Source organism: Echeneis naucrates, chromosome 17 (assembly GCF_900963305.1).
Source record: "Echeneis naucrates chromosome 17, fEcheNa1.1, whole genome shotgun sequence".
NCBI classification, from domain to species: domain Eukaryota; kingdom Metazoa; phylum Chordata; class Actinopteri; order Carangiformes; family Echeneidae; genus Echeneis; species Echeneis naucrates.
Window position 1 is genome coordinate 7,954,384 of NC_042527.1, and position 21,015 is coordinate 7,975,398.

Sequence of the window (21,015 nt, forward strand, 5' to 3'; positions counted from 1 at the left end):
GATCATTTTGGGGGGGTGGGGGGGGGGACCTGGCACGTTAAACTGGGAGACTGGTGTTATTTCAGGACAATGGTAGAAAAGAGGTAGTTAGCAGCCTGGCCGGGATTTCAGCAAGTCCTGGGGTAACCTCTCAGGTCTTTATCACAGATGTTCAAACAAAAACACGGAGACAGCTGGTGGGATTTTAAAATGGATTTATTTTCACTTTACACTGATTCAACTGGATCATCAGCAGAATGTTAAAACAAGTTTTCTGTTTCTACAAAAGTTTTGAAATAAGTCATTTTCAGTACAGACAATATGAAGTTACAACATGAGTGTCCTACAGTGAAGACTTGGACTCAATACTGTGTTACAGCTTTCACTATAAAATAAACTCATTTTTACAAACAGACAAATCAGAATTTATTCTCCAATTATTTAACAGCATTCGGCAGCGCATACCATACAACATACCAGCTCCTGGTCCTCAGCCTGCAAGGAAACAGTTCATTTAACCTCAGACACATCAATACCAAATTAGAAGTCAGAAATTATATTAAAACAGTTACGATAAGGCAGAGAGAAACAGTCCCTTTCAGTTTATGGAAACCGACTGAGTCATAAAATAAAACGAAATAGTACCGTGATGACAACAAATGACTATTAACTAACCGACAAGAGAGGACATTGAGGAAAATGGCAAATGCTTTTATTAGCTGTAAACTGCTATCATTTTGAAAGAAAAATGTTAGCAGCTGATAAATTCAAAATGTTTATCCTTTTCAAAAGGGAAGATGGTGAAGTTCATTAATATTATCATTGTTGTTGTTATTAGTAGTAGTAGTAGTAGTAATTTGTCTATCCATGAAATTTAAAATGTACACTGGTCTGTTTGCAACATGGTTTTAACTATTACAACCCTTATAAGATGGTTGTTAACTCTGCTGCCTCTCTCACCTCAGCCTCCATGCTCTCCTCTGCCGGCCGATCATCAGGACGCACTGCCACCTTTCCTCTTGTCCTTTGGTGACCGTTTTGTTGTTTTTTGTTTTGCATAAGCCACAGTCACTTTACTGCCATCTATCTCAACATCCTGCATGGATTCTTTGACAGCTTTGCAAATTTCTTCATTCTCAAATTCCACAAATCCAAAGCTGAGAACAAGGATAAATACAATGTAAAGTACAATTTCAAGAATAGGGGGGGGGGAAAAAAAAAACATGAATCAGCCAACAGGTGATATTATGGTACCAACCTCTTGGAACCTCCTGCCTCTTTGTCTACAGCCATTCTTGCACTAATGGCTCCTTCAAAAGCTACTTGAAGAGTCTCCACAGTCGTCTTCTTAGAAAGTCCCATCACAATCAGTGTTTTTAACAGGACTAAAAACACACCAACACACAAATGTGACATCGTATCTCCAGAACTCACAAAAACTCAATTTGACTTTAGAAACCCTTTAAATGAAGGTTTTGCAATTAGTATGATTGAGTAGATTAGGAGAGTCAACAACCAGCATATGATTAACACAGCAAGGGCTAAAAGGCTAAACCCACATACCTTTTTTCTTTTCTGGCTTCTCTCTCATTTCAAAGAACTGGACTCTGACTGGCCTTTTGGACAGCTTTATATTTTGGGATGCCTGTAGAGCTTTTTTAGCATCCGCCACAGTTGCAAACTTAACAAATGCATAGCTGTAGAGATGTTGAGAACATTTAAAGCCTGAAAAAAGAAGGTGGACCACTGTGCTAAGGTATCTGCACGTGTACTTACCCCTTTGATTTGCCTTTGCTCTTTGGCATTTGGATGCTGACAGCTTTCTGAAATATTTGGCTGAGTTTCTCTTCTTTCAAATTGAAAGACAAATTGCTCACAAATAAAATCTTATTTGGAGGGACTGCGGCTATGAAAGAGAAGAGAATGGATATTTTGTGGATTCAAATCACTAAATACTGATTTAACTGATGTTAAAGAAGAAAAGAAAATGGTTGTGGTATCATGTCAAGTAATAATAGTACATTTCTAAATAGCCAGTACTTTACCCTTTGTGTGGTCGTCTTCTTTTTCACTAGCCTCAGTGACTTTAGGCACATATGTTTCTCCTGCTTTGCCCACAATGAGAACTCGGTCTTGGATCTTGACATTTTGTTGCGTCTGTAGTGTTTCCTTTGCAATCTTTTCATTTTTGAACTCCACAAAGGCAATGCTGTTGAAAAATTTGCAAATGTAAAGTCATCCAGCAAACATAACAAATAACAGGTAAATTAATTATTATAATTAGGAAAATTACTATCATAATAATAATTGAATGAATGAATTGCATGTTTTCCGCACTGTGCAACAGTTTTGACACTGTTGTGCACTTAGGATACCTTAACACAGGTTTTTCGAACACTCACCCTTGGATGGGGGCTTTAGCTCCACCAGGAAAGCGTACAGCGACCGCCTTGTCGAAGACTTTCACAATGTCCTCCATTGTTGCATTGTATGGGACATTCTTCAGAAACAAACATCTGGCATTTTTGTTGGCTAAAGAGGGACCGCAGGTTAGAAAAGCGCTCTTAAATTACATGACTTTGAATGGCTTGCATTTAATCATCATATGATTAAATCATTTAAGTAGGTAATAGAGAAAATTGGGCCTTTATGAATATTTCTTTAAAATAATAAATGGCTCTGGTTGTTTTAATAGAAGAGGCACTGCTATTACATGGCATTTAGTGTGTGAAGTAGAGCATGATTTAAAGTAATGTGTGATCACACTTGTAGTTAAGGCGGTTACCTTTTTTCTCTGCCCGAGGAGCTTTCACCTCATCCTTGGTTTTGGCCTTTGCTTTAGCGATTCTAACAGGATTATCAAGGATCATCTCTCCATTTAATGTCAGAGCTTTAGTCAGGTCCATCTCCGAGGCAAAATCTACAAATGCATGTTTTCTACAACAGCAAAACATTATTTTAAGAGTAATTTAGCATTTATGTCTACTTGACCTACTACACAAAAAAATTGATGAAAAACAAAGTTGAACATAAACTCACTTCAACCGGTCTACTCTGATGTCTTGAACCAAGAGACTTTGTGTCATGAAGTATCTTCCCAATGAATCTCTGACCTCTTCCAAGGTTTTGGAATTGTTCAAATTGCCAACAAAAACACAATAACCTACAAATGAAACAAGTGTAAATTGTGTGAGGGCAAAATAAAGTATTTTACCAATCAAACACAGTTTATTATTGAAATTTTACCATCATTGATATGCTTTGTTTTCTTTGGCGGGGAAATCTCAGTGTCAGCATGTGCCTTTCGTTTCACATTTACTGCAAGAGGTAGAGAACAAGTTAGTAATCTGGTTCCTGCTCCAAGATTAAATAAAGTAAGAACAAGAGGCTGGCAGTGTGCAGCATTTCTGGTCTTTTCTCACTTTACTGTTTCCAGTCAAAAAGACTTAATGGTGCACAAGAATAATTTCAGCATATGTAAATTCATCTGTCTTCCCACACCCAAAGATCTTTTATACCACCCAGAATAACTAGGTTAATTGAATATTGACAATATCAGAGGTGCATTAATTACATAAGTTGTAGCTTATTTCTAATTGCTGTTGCTAAATGTTTCTGTTTATTGGTAATGTCAGAGACACAGCAAAGAAAACAAATGAACTAAATAAGTAATGTCAGCACCTGCAATCTGTGTTGAAATAAATGTGTTTTAACTAACAGGTAAACAATTAAGATACTTTTTGTTATTTGCCCTACAAAAAGTGCAGTCTCACCTTTTGTAAATAGAATTCAGTTTCTAGGTGAGACCTGCTGGCCAGCTGTCTTTAAAGTCATTCAGTTTCAGAACTATTAACTAGGATCACTTAAATGGTGGACAGTTCTGTGTTTGGTTATAAAAAAGTAACTTGTAAACAGCCTTACAACTAAGCATCATGTGTCTGATCAATCATTCGTCATTACCTGAGGTGGCTCTCCTCTCTGATTGTTCACCCTGTCCTTCCTTATTTTTCTTCTCCCAGGATACATTTACAGTGGGAGTGCTCGCTTTTACTTCAGTGACAGTGCCCATATGGGAATCTAAACACAGACCTTTGTTACTGGCACTGTTCAGAAATTCAATCAGACATTATTAGGTGTGATCAATTTGTCGTACCTTGTTCATCTTGGTTTTCCATCTCTGTGCTCTCAGTCTGTCCATCTGAAAGAAAAACATTTTAAAATGAATATTGTGGCGATAACTCATCTAGTTTTCCAGCTGTGTGATTTTTTTTAGTTGTTTGAAGTTAAAAAAAAAAAAAACTTGCCAGTGGAAACGTTGGTTTCTTCTTCCACAGCTATACTTGTGACTACTTTGCGCTTTCTTTTCCTGCAAATTGTAGCCTGAAACAAATACATTTTTAAGACCCCATGCAGTGAGTTTTCTGAAAGGCTCAAATTTAAAATGTATTTCGTTATCAATTAGTTATTATGTCCCATCAATACAAAACAAAACAAACAGTAGAAGAAAATGTCCATAGTCATTCCCCACCACCACCCACAAAGTGTGGTGTCTTCAAAATCCATGTTGTCTAACAAACATTAAATACATTTATACCTTTATGATGTGACAAAAAGAAGCAAATGACAATCCTTCGTTTATTCACTGACACTATTAATTTAACTTCGATCAACAAACTTAATCGATTAGTCTATTGAAGAAGCAGCCAAACTGTACAGATGTAGTTCGATGAATTTTCACTGCTTTGCAAAGGACATTAAAGCTCTTTGTGGTTCTGGCTTAACAGTGTTTACAGGCAGAGCTCTGCTTTCTGGTCTCACCACCAGCTAGCCCAACTGTTAGCAGATGCAGCTAATCTAAGCAAACTCCGTTAACACTAAAACGTTTAACTTAGTGTACGATTAGTCTGGCTAGTTTAAAGGTAAAATTATGTTTTTCTTACGCCCGTCTTTGCCATAGTGTGTTACAACAGCACGCGACCGTGTCCGGTCTTTTCCGGTGAGCACACGTGTGAGGAAAAACGCGCTCTGGGCGTGCGCAGGAAACTACGGAAGCCGAAAGGTGTGTCTGTGTATTTTGTTGAGATGTTACGACAAACAGGACAGGACTGCCCGAACAAGCACTTCAGACTTTCACCTTTTCAGTCCTGAGCACACACGGGGCCAACGCTGGACATCCGTGAGTTTTAACGCTGTTTTCGAGCGAGTTCTTTAAGGAGAGCTTGTCTGGTGTACTGAAGCGCTCCGGTCTCGCTTTCGTTTCATTCGGCCACCCAAGTAGCCAATTAGCTCGATTCCTCACTGGAGCAACTCAAAGTTGGAAGTGTTGAATGTCAGGTCTCCTCTCAATAACCGACGCTCCTGTTGCGTCAAACACAACGTCCAGTCAACGTGTTGACTGGAAAACAGTCCAAAGGTCGGCTTGAGGTCCACCCGATGCCGAGGAGTGATTATCGGTTCACGGGAGGCAGGACCGACATGAGCTGACAACAAAACATATCTGAGCTTCGACAATGGGGAGTCAGAGGAACGGTTTAAAGAGGGGGAGCTTCATTTTGGCAGTGGACGTCGGCACGACATACATCAGATGTCACGTCTATGACAAGGAAACAAAAATCCGAGGATCATGCACCACCAAGGTGTTCATCCGGTCCTCGGCTTATTCCTCCCGCACACGAGTCACCCAATCAATGGAAAGCATTAGTCCCTTCTAATGATCATTTCCCATTTATTTTTTCCAGGTGGTCCTCTTGTATCCAGAGGTGGGACATGTGGAGATGGACCCAGAACAAATATGGAGTGGATTTGTGACTGTAGTCAGAGGAGCTGTACACGGTACAGTTGAACAAAATCCCACTGCTCTGTCTACCCACACTACGACCGCAAATAAAATGTGTTGACTCACTTATTAAGAATAAAAAAAGGCATAAGAATTCATTCACCATGCATGTTGAAAATCATGGAAATTGTTTCCAGTTCCAGCATCTCTAACACATTTAATTCATTTTTCAGAACAAATGATGAGCACTTCCAGCGATACCTGTTCTTTAGATGTGTAATGTAACCCTAACACCGTTCATAATACCATAATTTACATTGTGCACATTTTGTCGGCTGCATTTCTTTCTGTTGTTATTGGGTCACATTATACTGGAAAGTGAAAGGTTGTTTTTGAGTGGTTCAAAAGTTGAATGGTCAGGACTTATAAATAGGCCATGCATAACAAGTTCCTGGTTTGACTCCCAGCTGATTGCCCTTTGCACTACTTGTCTTTTACTCTGTGTACTGTCAGGCTTCACTTCTCTGTCCAATAAAGGTTTAAAAATGACAGCAGTTGTTGTATTTGTGTGTGTGTGTGCACTCTGCTACAGATGCAGGATTACAAATGAGCAATATAGAAGCCCTTGGCATCTCCACTCAAAGAGCCACATTCACAACATGGGACAGGTAATTTGAATAAAAATTAATTTAAATAATTAAATGCCTTTGAAATTCAGACCTGCTAGCAAACCAGATGACATTATTCCTTCTCTTTTCCGCTGTCAGGAAAACTGGGGTCCCCTTTCATAACTTTATCAGCTGGCAGGATCAAAGAGCTGCAGACCTGGTAAGGTCTTGGAACAGATCCTGCACAATGAAAGTGAGTATTTGACTGATTTGCATCTCTAACACATTTCATTAATCGGAGAAAGAACGTTCAATATAAACGGAATATGAAAGAGGAGAACTTTTGAATGAATTAATATCATCCTTGGCTATATGGTACTATCCCTCCACAAAGTATAGGTGTAAAATTTAGTTTATCATCCTTTTTTTTTTTTTTTTGTTCTAACAACCTAAGGTAATCCACAATGTGATGAAGGTGCTGTACCTCATGACCAGGCAGAAGCGGTTACTTGCAGCGAGTCTCATTGTCTTCTCCACTCAACATGTCACCTTCCGCCTCGTCTGGGCCTTGGCGCACTACAAGCAAGTGAGTGTGTCTGTCCAGGTGTACACATTTAACATTTAAAGATGCCATTCACATCAACATAAATAAGCCATAAACATCAGATCAGAGGTAGTATGCACTGAAACGCTAAAATCACAAGAAAATGTGTCTCATATGACATCAAAATACGTCATACAATTTATCTTCTTCATTGGTCAGTTATTTATTGGAATCATAAAGTGTCCAAAAAAATGTATCCAGTTTCCTGAGGTATGAGGCGACATCACAAATTCGTTCATTTGAATTAATTAAATATCAAACGATGACAGTCATATCATATATAAATCAACAGAGATGTGCTGTTGTGTTTTTTTTTCTCCAGTGATGGTGATCGTGTTTCCCCTCTTCTTCCAGATTCGTCAAGCTGTAGATGAAGGAAACTGCTGCTTTGGAACAATAGACACCTGGCTCATTTTCAAACTCACCAAAGGTGGGTTTGATCTCATCTAAAAGCAATCTCGCTAGATTGAGATCAGAGATCAGCGTAGTTTGTGACAGGACAGCAATATATAATCAGGCCACTAGTCCACTAGATTGCAGAATCAGGATCTTAAGACCAAAACAGTAAGTTCTTTGTGGTTTAAATCCTGTTGCACATTTCTGAGAAATGTTTGAGCTAACTCCTGCAGGAAAGGGTTGAACTGGAAACACAACTTGGACCTTGAAACAATTGTTTGACCATTTGTCTAACCTTGTCTGTTTTAGGAAAAGTCCATGCCACAGACTATTCTAATGCTAGCACAACAGGCATTTTTGACTCCTATCAGGTTAGCTCAATGTCATGATGATTTAGCTTATATGTCTGATATGTGTTGTTGTTTTTTTTTTTTTTTCCCCTCTTACAACTGTAATGTGACTTTTACAGATGTGTTGGAGCAGTTTTCTGTGCTCGCTTGTTTCTCTGCCTCTCTCTATTTTCCCCAAAGTAGAAGACACAGGGTGAGTCAAATGTTTTCTTCAAATACAAACTCAGTGTGCAGTCATGAGCTTTAGGCATTGGCTCGGTCTTTCCATTATCATATCTGTATTTCCTGTATCACCCCACTGTGTTTATTTGAACCAGATGACAGAAATGATCTAATGTTAAGTCAGCCTATATCTAAAACTGAAACTGAAAGGACTCATTAATATGTGTGAGATGGTATTAATAGATTTTATTAAAGTGAAGTTGTAATTCCCAAACCTAACTGTCTCTGGTTTCTCTGTCTTCATCCACCAGCTATGACTTTGGTTCCACTGACTCATCTATCTTTGGAGTATCCATTCCTATCATGTCAGTGGTGAGTTGTCAGGGTTTTGCTGTCATACACACTCACACTGTTTTCTGTGTGATTATGATAAAGAAAAGCTGAATTAATTGCATTTACTGCTTCTGTTCGCTTATGTTGTAAAAAGATATTTGTCTGTGCTTAGTTCATCAGCAGTGTTCAAGTGTGTTGTTCAGTTTAAACTGTTGACTACTGAACATATTCAGTGCTAACAGAAGAAACTTTAACTTACAGCTCCTTTGTGATAGATGTTGATAACAGACAGGATAATGACATATCTATCTAGTGGATATCAAATTAAATGCAGCCACAAAAGACACAAGAAATGAATTTTAACATTAGCATTGAAGCTGTAGACATACATTCAGACAGTCATACAGTCTGACATTGTATTTCCCTTCATGAAAAATATCTTATATTTCAAATCACACATGTTGGAAACATTTTCACTCTTCCATTTAGACTTAACCTCTTCAAGTTTCAATGAGTTCTCAACAAGTGTTTTCCTCTGTCCCAATGCTACAGATGGCCGACCAGCAGGCAGCCATGTTTGGAGAGTGCTGTTTTGATGTTGGCGATGTGAAAATCACCATGGGCACAGGAACCTTCATGAACATCAACACTGGGCAGAAACCACATACATCTGTAGCAGGTAAAGCCAAATACACTAACAGGAAGTTATTGATATCCACATTTATCCTTTCAGGCTCCAGCTTGTGTTTCTTCTCCGCAGGTCTGTATCCTGTGGTGGGGTGGAAGATCGGCCCAGAGTTGGTGTACCTTGCGGAGGGTAACGCAGCAGACACGGGCACTGCCATCAGATGGGCACAGGAGCTGGGTGAGAAATGAGCTGTATACAGTGCTTATAGTGATCGATTTTCATTCTTTTAGAGAGAGTTTTGAAGGTTTTTGTAGCAAAATTAAAGCAACACAGAATCAGTGAGAATCAGAAACTTTTTAAGGTTTTGGGACGTGTGTTGTAAAACGACGTGAAAGGTTTGATCGTTGGGAGATTTCAGACCTGTTTTAGCACTTGTTTTAATTTCGCTTTCTGCTACTTGTGTCATCAATGCAAGTTGCAACGACAGCTGTTATTATTGGAAAAGCCACTGTACACTATCTGCTCAGCTCCAAATAGCATGATACACAGACAATGTTGGATGATGTCTCAATGATGAGATCTTGGAAAATCAAGTGCCAAATATTTCCCTTAGTTGTTGGGACCCAAAAACAGAAGCATGACTCCAAATGAATGCTCATCTTGTTCATGCCTGCTGGACATGAAAACACTAACCCTTTTTATCATTTTCAACATAGCAACTTGATTATATCATATCATATCATTACTGTATATCAGTGTTTACAGTTTTTGGCCGAAACCCTTTAAACACATTCACATTTGAGTGAATGCCACAGATGAAGTCAGTAACTGACCAGTTTAATAGGAGAAGCCTGTGTGTGTTGGTGCAGAGCTCTTTTCTGACGTCAAGGACACCAGTGCCATGGCTTACAGCGTGGATGACTCTGATGGAGTGTGCTTTGTGCCGTCCTTCAGTGGCCTTCAGGTAGCTATGCGGTGCATGTAAACGTGCTACAAACGTATGTAGTTGGTATAGTTTTTTTGTTTGTTTTTTGTTTTTGTTTTTTTTCACTCAAGTAAAACGACTCCAATATTTACCTTTTTTACAATATTTGAATTTTCTGAGATACGGAATTCTGGGTTTTCATTCATTCAGTAAGTTATAATAATCAAAATTAAAAGAAATAAACACTTGAAATCTATCAGTCTATGTGTAATGACTATATGACATGAGTTTCACTTTTTCAATTAAATCACAGAAATTTTTGATGAAATTCAAATGTATTGAGATGCACCTGTATATTCATATTTGGTCATTACATGAATTTATTTTCACTTTTTCCCCTCTGTAACATGGTTATGTGTCTCCTTTTTTTTTCCTGCCCTACTTTGTGAACTGACTTTTGTAAGTTTGTGTTCTGAACGTTAATAGTCTAAATTACAAATAGCTACCACTAGTTTCCTTAAGTTTGATTAGCCAAGAGCTACTGTGTACAGTATTCCAATAAAACAGTGTAGCTGTTAACTGTGTCAAGTACCAGCTTTGTTTTTCACTGACTCTTATCTTTTATGCACCCAAAGGCTCCTCTGAATGACCCCAAAGCCTGTGCATCATTCATGGGCCTCAAACCCTCAACCACTAAAAGCCACCTGGTCCGTGCCATACTGGAGTCTGTAGCCTTCAGGTGAGTCCCACTGGAGAGATCAGAGAGAGTTTCTACTAATTCCACTCAATCTCATTTGTGATAATTGATAATCTTTCTTTGCCTTCTGTTTATTCCTTGCAGAAACAAACAGCTGTATGAGATAATGCTGAGAGAAACCCACATCCCCATAGCCAAGATCAGGCATGGTTATTTTTAATGTTGTGTCAGTCAGTATGTGATTTCTGGTAACATAAGCCTGCTTTCAACACAGAAGTCCCTCTGAGACATTCTATCTCCCAGCTGGATATCTAATCTGATATTTGATTTGTAATAATGCAGTTCAGTTTTATTCACAATCCATTATGTGTCTCTGTTTCTCTGTTACAGTAGAGCGAGTTGCGGTGTAATTTAATGGAGACTCCTGTGTTTTATTCTCTGTCAGGGTGAATGGTGGGGTTTCTACTAACGACTTCATCATGCAGCTGACTGCTGACTTGTTTGGCAGAAAGGTAGCCCGACACAAAGACAATGAAATGTCATGTTTGGGGTGTGCTTTTGTCGCTGGACTTGGAGTAGGTAAGCACATATTAGTCACACGTGCGCACTATGCTATGTGGTTTTTGTTTTTTGTTTTTTTGTTGTTGTTGTTTTTGTTTTTTGTTTTTTAACCAAAAACTTATTGTATTTGTACTTAATAGTGTAAAAAAAAAAGAATAGTTCCAAAAAAGATTTGTGGGTTGGAGAGATGTGTCCTTAGTTCTTCTCTTCTCTCACAGTTAAACAGCATTACTTTCACAGTAGTTTTTTGTTTTTCACTAAAAATATTACAAACACTATTTTTAGTTTTTAGTTCTATTTTTATTCTTTCTGACTGGCAGAAGATGTGAAATGAAAAGCTTCTGTTTGTTATATAACCTGTTTTCCATTTCATTGTGCATGCTCTGAAACATTTGCACACATTAGTCATTGTTTAAGAAAATCAAACAACTTAGATTGATTTATTATTGTTCTTTCAGAGAAATTCATTTGTTTCCTCTTTCTTTTCCTCTGTCTCTGACCTTAACTGTAGGTTTCTGGAAGACACGAGAAGAGCTAAAAAAGCTGCGGAGCATTGACCAGGTCTTCTTACCTCACAGAGCAGCCAAAGATGGATGTGGCAGCTCAAACCGGGAGTACATCCCCATCCTCCAGAGCTGGGAGAAAGCTCTCCAACGTTCCATGAATTGGTACAGCAAGCCTTGAGCCTGGAGGTCAAGGGGATGACTAAAACATGAGGTTTGAGTATATGTGAGAGCATACATGACAGTTAAAATAAACACAGCTGAGGGCTGTTCAAGTTGCCATCATGGTGTATTCTGTATAGCAACAGTTGAAATCAGGACTGTGGCAAAGTGCTAAAAACAGTTCTGATCAGGTCATGAACCTTTCCAGCCTTAAATGTTGACCAGGATATATTCCAAGCTTGCTGTTTGTCCATACAGTAGCAGCCTTTTCAGATGAACTGTGCACTCATTCCAGATCTCAGGTAAATGCTGCATTGCTCACATAATGATATTTTACCGAGACAAATTTTTTTTTAAATCAAAATGTTCCACATGGGGGCGGTAACGATTTGCTTTACGGTTTTTAGTTTATGAACTCACCATAGCAACCACATGCCACATGCTAAGACTGTGCTATAGCTTGAAATGATTTAATTCCAGTTCTCTTAGGGTCCTTTGTGTGGGAAGCAAACACAGTACTTAACACTTCTGTTTGTGATACTTCAAGATTCAAAGAGTTCAAAAAAGGAAGAAACACCTTTTGTGCCATATTGCAAACATTCTTTAGTGTTTATCTGTTTCTTCTTGGTTTAACGTGGTATTTCCAACCCCACGTCACACAAATAGCCTTGAAGAAAAGGGAAACAGCTATAATGTAATTAGATGTAAAAACTGAATGCAATTATTGCAGACAGGATATTTCTTTAATGTGACTGGAACAAAAACAAATGACATACTGTATAATTACTTGGATTCCCATTAAGGGCATTAAATCTGTCTTTCCTCTGGTAGAAATGAGTTGTGTGTCAATTCAAGCAAAAACTTTTTTTTATAATCAGCTGTGACGCAGTTTCCAGGAGCACATCTTGAGGATTTTGGAGATAAACATTTAGACTTTTATTTCCACTAATTCAAGAACAAATTAATCAAAAAAATAAATAGTTGTGTAATTGACCTGACGCAGAAGTATACATTTCTTCTGAGTGTTACTAGTGTAGTGTTACTTTTCCATCCTTGTTGTGTAGTCATTATTTCAGTTGTTAACTTTTTTGTTTGTGGAAACTAATGGGTATGTTTTTTTTTTTGGATAGCGGGATCTGCAAAAAGACTAACGTAATAATCCGATTCTCCCAGATATGGTGATGTCAAACGATAATGGCTTGACTCATGTCTTTTACTATAGCTGATGAGCTCTAATGACAAAGTAACCAGTTCAAATTGTGTTACAATGAAATGTGCCTGTACTTATGTGACATAATGAGGAATTACTTTTTAAAAAGCAAACTGAATGTTATCGTTGAGGTGTTCTGCTGGCTAGATATTGTTAAACATTTTCTGTATGTTGTAATACTTTTTTCTTTTTTTTTCCCCATCATATATTAAACTTTGTTATGCAAAGTGACACTGTATAATACTGCTATTATAATTTTTTTTTTCTTCTTGTGGCATCTTCTAACACTTCATTCAGTTCTTGAATGGAACTTGTCATCCCAAGCTGCTGGGAAATGAAAATACAATCGTGTATCCATAAATTGTGTGTTTCTGGAAATGTCATGTACTTTTTGTATGTTGTGAAAGCTGCTCTTAAAATCGGCAGGTTCCTGTGGTGATGTGAGGGTGTGTGTATAGGTGGCACTGATGAGTGAGCAGACACCACCTGGAGGGCTTCACTGTCCCATGGACTCTGGGGAAGTCCCCTTGTGCTTAGGGACATACCCGACTAACAGGATGTTGGATGAGTGTGGGGATTGTTTCTCACTGATGTGACTGACCTCACTGTGAGAGTTGCTATGGTAGCTTGCGGATAGAGTGACTGAGAGAACAAATGGGGTGTGTATTCCTGTTCATGTTGCTGGTATGGTGAGAGAGGAGGTGGGGACACTAATTGAGTGCGCAGAAAGGGGGCTTTCTCAAACAATGGGAGGATTGTGTGTGTTCAGTCCGAGGAGAAACATACAGGGCCATACAGTGTAGCTTTTCTGCATCAAGTCATCCATCTCCTGCATCCAAACGCTGCCTCTGATCGAACTCTCACTCCAACCAGGGCAGGATCTCTGGCCGGAGGGTTTGGCTTGTAGTGGGATGCCCTCACAGAGAGTGAGGCAGAGCAGCGCTGCCTGCTCTCACTCCATTCAGCGAAATGTGCGCGTTTGTGTGCGTGCCTGGTGCCGCATTGTATGAGCCGTGGTGGACCCTGCCTTGCAACAAATTCAGTCTGACAGCAGGAACTTGATGCAATGTGACCACTACTCCAGTCCCCCTCCCCCACAGGAGCTGAACCCTGCATCAAGGGTCATTATATAACCCCCTCCCCTCCCTCCCCTCTCCTCCTCCTCTCTGACACATTAGGATTGTTAGACAGTGTCAGGGGGTTAGAAGTTAAGCTTTTTGTCTTTTTCCTTTCCTGTCAGTGTCTCAGCCTCTCCGACTGCTGCCTAAGCATCTCTCAAGTCACTTCATTTATCCTGGGAAGGTAACTTTAGTACAACCACGACCAAAGCAAATATCAGCATATACATTTGATGTTCATTTTTGTCTTATATCCTGAAACTGATACAGGCATGAGCATCCAGTAAGTCTCTGTCAACTTTAGCACATCTGTCCACAATCTTTCTCTCTCTCTCACGCGCACACATTCTAGTTTCAGTAGTGCATAATTGCCATGGCAACAAGGATTGGCAAATGCCCCAAATATCTATGCTCAGCCAGTCACAAATAGCATCCTTGTGTCAAATATGCTGATCACTGTCATTAATGCACTGTGTGGTCCATAAGTAAATGGCTGTCAGACTGCAGTCTATTGGATTGGTTTTTAGTTTGACGACTCAGTGCAGAGGGGACCAGTGAAGCTATAGGCTGAAAAATCAGGAAGATGTGATGTAGAATACAGAAAACAAAAGGGGCTCTCTCTCTCTCTCTCTCTCTTTGGGATCCTTTGATGCAATTTGAAGTCGAAAATAATGCGGTTAAAAACCTTCCTGTGTTCCTCGTGAGTGTTGAAGGTGTAAAAGCTTGTAGATCCCTGCCTGTCCCCGCATGCATGTGGCCGTTATAATGTAACTGATGGTAAGAAACATAATGGATGCTCTTTTTATAAATTGTGCGCGTAACGGTGCGCCTCCGCGCGTCTCTCCGCCGTTAACCAATGTACATCCATCTGTCCGCACCGCATCAGCTGCCGAGACGTCATTGACGGTTTTTTTTTCCTTTCCTCACCTTCTCTCCCCCCCTTTTTTTTGTTCCAGCACATCATCTCTCTCCTTCTGCTCTCCCTCTTTCTACACCGCCCACTCCTTCCCAACCATTGATCCGACCACTCACCGCCGCCTCGCCGGCTTCTCCGCCTCATTACATCGCCCGCTGCGCTTTTCTGCTTTTTTTAAGCAAAAGAATAAAAACATTTTGGACCAGAGGAGGAAAAGAAGAATAGATCTCCACCATGGCCAGCAGCGAGGATAAAGCGGCTAACAAGGAGAGCACGTCCAGCTGGAAGGACTCCTTCTACAACCCGAGGACCGGGGAGCTGCTGGGTCGCACGGCCAGCAGCTGGGGTAAGGATGGGTGACATTCACGGCTCCCGTACTCAGTCTGCTGTCTCCTTCTTTCAGTTTTCCCAAGCTGTAGGCCTAATGCATGTATGCCTCCGGAATATATAGCCTGCCACATCCTCCTGTGTGTGTCAGGATTCAAATGGCTGGCATGTGGACTGCGTGTTGGCTGAGGGGGGCCTACATGAAGGTGTAGAGGAGAAGCCTCCACCAGGAAGCTCACCGAGATGAATGAAGCTTTCAGAGGTGTGCTGCACAGGCAGAAAGAAAAGAAAGATCAGTCACAACAGCAAGCAGATTCTTATTCAGATTTATCACCTGCATCAATCAGGTTATCAGGGAACGGCATCCACACTGCAGAGCACTTTTGATAAATGTCTCATCACATCAGAGGCAGAGAGCTGCAGCATTCCAGAGCCGACTCCACAGCTGAGGGATCCATACATTTCATGATTCATGTTGGAGTTATTTCCAGATTTAGTAGTAACACAACACCCTCCCTCCAGCAGCCAGCTCCTATAGGCTGGGGTGGGCTGTCAGGCTGCCTGGGCCTCTGTGCTGCTGTGCAGTGGGATGCTCCATTGCAGTTGCATGGCCGCCCACATTAGCATGCCTGTCAAGGTCAAATGGGATTCCCTCTCTCCTCTTTCTCCCTCTTACAAGCACTAGGCAGGTGCATTGTGGGATACTGTTGGGGAGGAATGAGAGAAAGAAGGGGGGGGGGGGGTGGCTGTACAGGAAGGAAGCTGAGGGGGCCATCTTTTTTTTTTTTCCTTTTTTTTGGCTGTCAAATTAGAGGGCATCCGAGCTGTGAAAAGGTTGGATGATGGTGAACCATTTTGAGTCAGATGTTTGCATGTCTGTGGCTCCTTTTTTCACATCCTCCTCCCGCCTTCTGCCATAAATGAGGCAGCAGATGCTTTGAGCACTGCTGCATCACCCTTTAATCTCGTGAGCTTAGTAAACTGAAGGTCTCAAGTGAAAGCCCCGGATTTGCTTACGGTGTGTGAGCATGTCCCCCCTTGCTCCAAAATGGTTTCTCTCAAAGGGATAATACAAGCAAAAAATGAGAAATGTTTAAGCCGCCCTACAGGTGAAGAAATCTGAAGACATTGGTCCAAGCTCGCAGTTAATTATTCATAACCTTTCTATGTCTCTTTCCCTCATTAAGTCTCTTTCCAACTTCTCTTCAATTTCTGTTTCTCCAACTTCCTCCAGCCCTCATCCTGTTGTTCTACTTGGTTTTTTACTGTTTCTTGGCTGGTATGTTCGCCCTGACAATGTGGGTGATGCTGCTCACTCTGGATGACAATGTGCCAAGATACAGAGACCGGGTCCCCCATCCAGGTTAGTGTCTCTCAACATTCAGCACACACATCAGCAGCAGTGGTGACTCTCAGGTAGGCCTACTCTAACTGACAGCACTCTTCTGTTCAGGCACTCAATAGTCATACTCTCACTGATATGATGCTGTAACGATAATGCACCACATTACAGCTGCATTTTGTATCAACCTGTTTTGAAGGCTCTTCCTGTGTCTTGTTGGGGGGGGGGTAATTTGAGACAACCCTCAATCATGGCTGAGCATTAGTTTCTATTGCAGCAATTATTTACTGCATTCACTTGGTGGTTACTTGATTTCTGTGTTGGTGCAGGTTTGGTGATTCGTCCAAATTCATTGGACATCACATTCAACAAATCTGACCCACAAAAGTACAGCCATTACGTGGAACACCTGAACACCTTCCTGCAAAGTAAGTTCGCACCTTTCTCATACACAGATGAATGGAAAAGAGTTAACACTAGCTCGGTTCCGCTCCCTGGATCTTTTTCCAAGGATCCTAGCCATATATCTGAACACGTCTCTGTCATCTCTCTCAGGATATAACGATACAGAGCAGGAGAAGAATGAGGACTGCCGTCAGGGAGCATACTTTCTGCAGGAAGATCCAGAGGAAACGACAAAGAAAGTTTGTCGTTTCAAAAGAGGCTCCCTGAGTTTTTGCTCTGGTCTCTCTGACACGAACTTTGGTTATTCTGAGGGAAAACCCTGTGTACTGCTGAAAATGAACAGGGTAACGCTGATTTAGGCTTGACTTGGTTTTTAGAGGTATAAAACTGTCATTCCGAATGTACAATTTATTCCTTCTCTGCCAGCCTAAGAGCCAACTTTGATCAGTCCCCACTAATAATTAGTGTCATGAAGGCAGCAGGTTCACTTTATTTGTTTATTCCAATAATCACAATTGCTTCTGTTTGCCTCACCTTTAGATCATTGGCCTGAAGCCCCTTGGAGACCCCTATATCAACTGCACTGTAAAAGTAAACCATTTTCTCCAGATTATACATGTGCCAATTGTTTGTATGCATATTTTTTTTTTCTCTTTAGTTCTCTCATGAAAAGCTCTGATGACCATTAACAGTCTCAATATTTTCCTTTTGTTCACCTTTCTTTTTGTTTTTTTTTCCTCCCTTCTTTTTGTCTACTCTGTGTCTGAATTCTTTCTGCATGCTGTCACTGATGGCTTTAGGGTAAGAGATGTATGTAAATTATCAGGATAAGGCCAGTAGGTGTGTTAGCACATTTTTATTATGTAACAAGCCATTATTCAGGTGCCTCTAAACCCATCCTAGTGCCACTTCAGAGTCATTTTAGTCTAATCTGCGTAATTTTTAGTCACAGATATCCGTTAGCGGATTAAAGCAGGGCGCATCACTTTGTCCGCATCCGTCTTTAAATCTTTTCTCTAATAGCGGAGTCATCGCTTTCCGTTTTCATGTCCTGTCTCATGTGATCTTGTAAAAAGAAGTCTTGTTTTATATAACTTGATATAACCAATTTCATTAAGTATGAAGTGGATGGACATGGCTTAACACTTGCTTTTCTCTGCAGAAAGAGAGCACAGTCCAAATGCAATATTTCCCCAGAGAGGGACGTATTGACAAGATGTATTTCCCCTACTACGGCAAGAAAGCTCATGTAAGTATTTGTTTCCAGTCAGATCATGTCTGCTCACATTGATGCGGTATTGACAGAAGGCTGGCTCTTCCCCGATGCAGGAGAATTACGTCCAGCCTCTGGTGGCTGTCAAGCTGCTGCTCACCAAGGAGGACTACAACAAGGAGTTGCCGGTGGAGTGCAGGGTAGAGGGCTCTGACCTCCGCAACAATGACGAGAGGGATAAGTTCCTGGGCCGCGTCACCTTCAGGGTCAAGGTGTTGGAGTAAAAGAGGTGACGGCGGGTAAAAAGGAAACATGGCGCAGAAGGTGCCCATGTGTGCTAAGGATTTATGTTTAAAGATTTATGTAAAAAAAAAAAAAAAACAACAACAAGGAAGGAAGTGTGAAATATGTCACAAAGACTGCATTTTGTGGGATGAGGCCAAAATGTTAAATGCCGACTAGTCTGGTTTGCAGCAGAAGAGCCAGATACAGAAATTGAATGTTCCTTTGATGACATCTCTGACCCTTCTTTCCTCGACTATTCCTTCGCTAACTTCGTCAAAGATCCTGAGAACAAACAGGCTCTGCTCCTGACCATCCATCATCCCTTCCATCCTGCACTTCTCATTCTTCACTCTATTGTTTTGTTTTATTTTAGTATTAATGTGATTAGGTAATGTATAGCCATTGCAACCAAGCCATTTGGAGCTATGATGTAGTTGCTAATACAGTTTTCTTTTTCTTTTTCTTTTTCTTTTCATGTTTTTTTAGATTTTCCTTCTGTCAGGAAGAGAGTGTGGTTTTCATCTCTCAAAATTGTATGAACGACTGTATAATCTGATGTTGAGAGGATTTTTATCTTGGTGTATAGTATAATTGAGAAAGTAGAACATTTGCAACACATCTGCAAAGTATTCACATTATCACGTCACAGAGACTTCATAGAACGTACCTTGATAATCAAGTATAGCCACTGTATTCCTGTATATGAAATGCCAACTTCAGAGTCCCTTTCTATGTATAAATACATTGTGATTCTTACCATATTTAGGTAATTAAAGATAGATCTTTGTGTTGTGGTCTGCGTAGCCACAACCCAGTCTTGTGCCGTCTGTCCGTCTGTCTGCATGTCCGTCTGTCTGTCTACCCGTTTTCCTGTCTACTCACCTCTCCGCTGCAATGGCCAACAAGTGGTAGGGCCTTCTAGGACGGGATACGTTGTCTCGCTCCACCTCATGGGGTGCTGCGTGTTGATGGGGGATGAGGTGACACACGCACACACACATATACACACACAGAAGGTACAGTGTAAAAAATTGCTCTAAGAGAGATGACAGGTGCTGGAAAAGTGTGGCAAAAGAAAAAAAAGTTCACTGTAACTGTACTGTATATCTTTACGTGATCTGTATATCTATCTGGGTCTCAAAGATTGTTCGTTTTCTCTCTTCTTCGGCCTGTTGATCTGATTGCCAACCTATTACTCTTCAATGTATATATATATACGCTATCTACCATATTTGCGTAATTCACATTGTATTTTTGTCACAACACACAATGTCTGTGCACTGTAAAGAAATAATTTAAACAAAGATTTACAGGAAATTATCTTATTCAAAGCTATGTTTACACAGTCTTTAAAGGAACCCGCATTTGAAAGAACAACTTGTAACATCTCTTCAGGGTGCCTTAAGACCTGATGAAATAAATTGTGGAATAAAAGTGATTTTGAGAAAAACAAAAAGTGTGTTTTTAATATACATGCATGTCTATATAATTCATATAGTTACTATAATACAAAGTAACGAATGAGCTAAAACACTCATCCAGACAGGAGCATTTAACATCAGCATAACTAATTAACCTTTAAATGTATATAGCTGTCAAAATTAAATTGAATAATACAAAATCGTTTGAATTCAGGGATTTTCTTGTTTTGTATTGTGACAGTGGAGAGAAACCAGGCAGTTTATCCACAAACCGCATTCCTACCTTCACTGTAGCACAAAGCTGCTGCCACACGAGGGAGGCAGCAGTGCCCCCCACCCCCCCATACCAAAAAACCCAAAGAGGTAAGTGAGACCACTTACAATTCCCATCAGTCAGTTTTGTGGCTCCGCTGACTGATAAAATCAGTGTGGATAAATCCACATCATTAAACTTCTCACAATGATGGTATGCAGTGATGACCTCAGGGAAGTAATCCCAGCAGTTACTGTGTTTCAAATGCTTCTAAAGTGCTCAGTATCGTGTCCTTCTTGGCCTGGGTGAGGGGGGGGTTTGGTTACTGGCTGTGTCAGGTGAGCTGCGCCTATAAGCGCTGTCATATTGCTTCCTGGCACTAACAGAACCGCCAAATCCAAAGACTGCAGAAGACTGATCCAGTCAGTGTTAAAAGAAGTCCGATCACACCTGTCTGCTCTGATTTTACTGCACCTCCATCCAGCAGCTCTATCCTTCACTGTCAACTGCACTCTACCCAAGTCCTGCTATATTTGACATACGTAATCTCTTGGGGTTTAGCCAGAGCAAGAATCCACTCCTAAATTCTTACTGTCCTTGCATTTGACTGCTGCAAACAAGTGAAAATAAACCAAAAAAAAGCAAATTTTTATGTCTGCTGTTTCTAAGCTTCATAGGCAAAGTTAAAAATATAAGGGGAAAGAGTTGTGACTATAGAAAATACTTGCATATGAAAGTCGGAGCTGGAAAATGAAATGAAATCAATCACTTCTCTGTTATTGTTGAAATGTTTTCCACAAATATAATGCAAAGAGTTCCTCAAAATGCAATCAATGGACTC

At 40.4% G+C, this 21,015-nt stretch overlaps 3 protein-coding genes across 3 annotated transcripts; 2 read left to right on the forward strand and 1 right to left on the reverse strand.

The window, feature by feature from the left end:
* Positions 1–183: 183 nt before the first annotated feature.
* Positions 184–4,994, reverse strand: LOC115058144 (nucleolin-like). Its single transcript, XM_029525458.1, has 14 exons — positions 4,920–4,994; positions 4,284–4,359; positions 4,133–4,177; positions 3,940–4,056; positions 3,226–3,297; positions 3,019–3,142; positions 2,765–2,916; positions 2,382–2,511; positions 2,025–2,188; positions 1,756–1,885; positions 1,543–1,676; positions 1,238–1,364; positions 940–1,136; positions 184–474 (listed from the first exon to the last, which is right to left on the reverse strand). The coding sequence occupies exons 1-13, from the start codon at positions 4,932–4,934 to the stop codon at positions 974–976; spliced, it is 1,449 nt and encodes a 482-aa protein (XP_029381318.1). The 5' UTR covers positions 4,935–4,994; the 3' UTR covers positions 184–474; positions 940–973.
* Positions 4,995–5,031: 37 nt separating this feature from the next.
* gk5 (glycerol kinase 5) lies at positions 5,032–13,245 on the forward strand. The gene is made up of 16 exons (XM_029525457.1): positions 5,032–5,615; positions 5,718–5,811; positions 6,348–6,423; positions 6,523–6,616; positions 6,818–6,949; positions 7,322–7,397; positions 7,673–7,734; positions 7,833–7,906; positions 8,187–8,247; positions 8,761–8,887; positions 8,969–9,073; positions 9,706–9,800; positions 10,397–10,500; positions 10,603–10,662; positions 10,904–11,037; positions 11,531–13,245. The coding sequence occupies exons 1-16, from the start codon at positions 5,490–5,492 to the stop codon at positions 11,701–11,703; spliced, it is 1,593 nt and encodes a 530-aa protein (XP_029381317.1). The 5' UTR covers positions 5,032–5,489; the 3' UTR covers positions 11,704–13,245.
* Positions 13,246–15,022: 1,777 nt separating this feature from the next.
* On the forward strand, positions 15,023–18,632 carry atp1b3a (ATPase Na+/K+ transporting subunit beta 3a). Its single transcript, XM_029524847.1, has 7 exons — positions 15,023–15,274; positions 16,490–16,618; positions 16,927–17,025; positions 17,153–17,346; positions 17,543–17,593; positions 18,165–18,251; positions 18,332–18,632. The coding sequence occupies exons 1-7, from the start codon at positions 15,163–15,165 to the stop codon at positions 18,497–18,499; spliced, it is 840 nt and encodes a 279-aa protein (XP_029380707.1). The 5' UTR covers positions 15,023–15,162; the 3' UTR covers positions 18,500–18,632.
* The last annotated feature ends 2,383 nt before the right edge of the window (positions 18,633–21,015 follow it).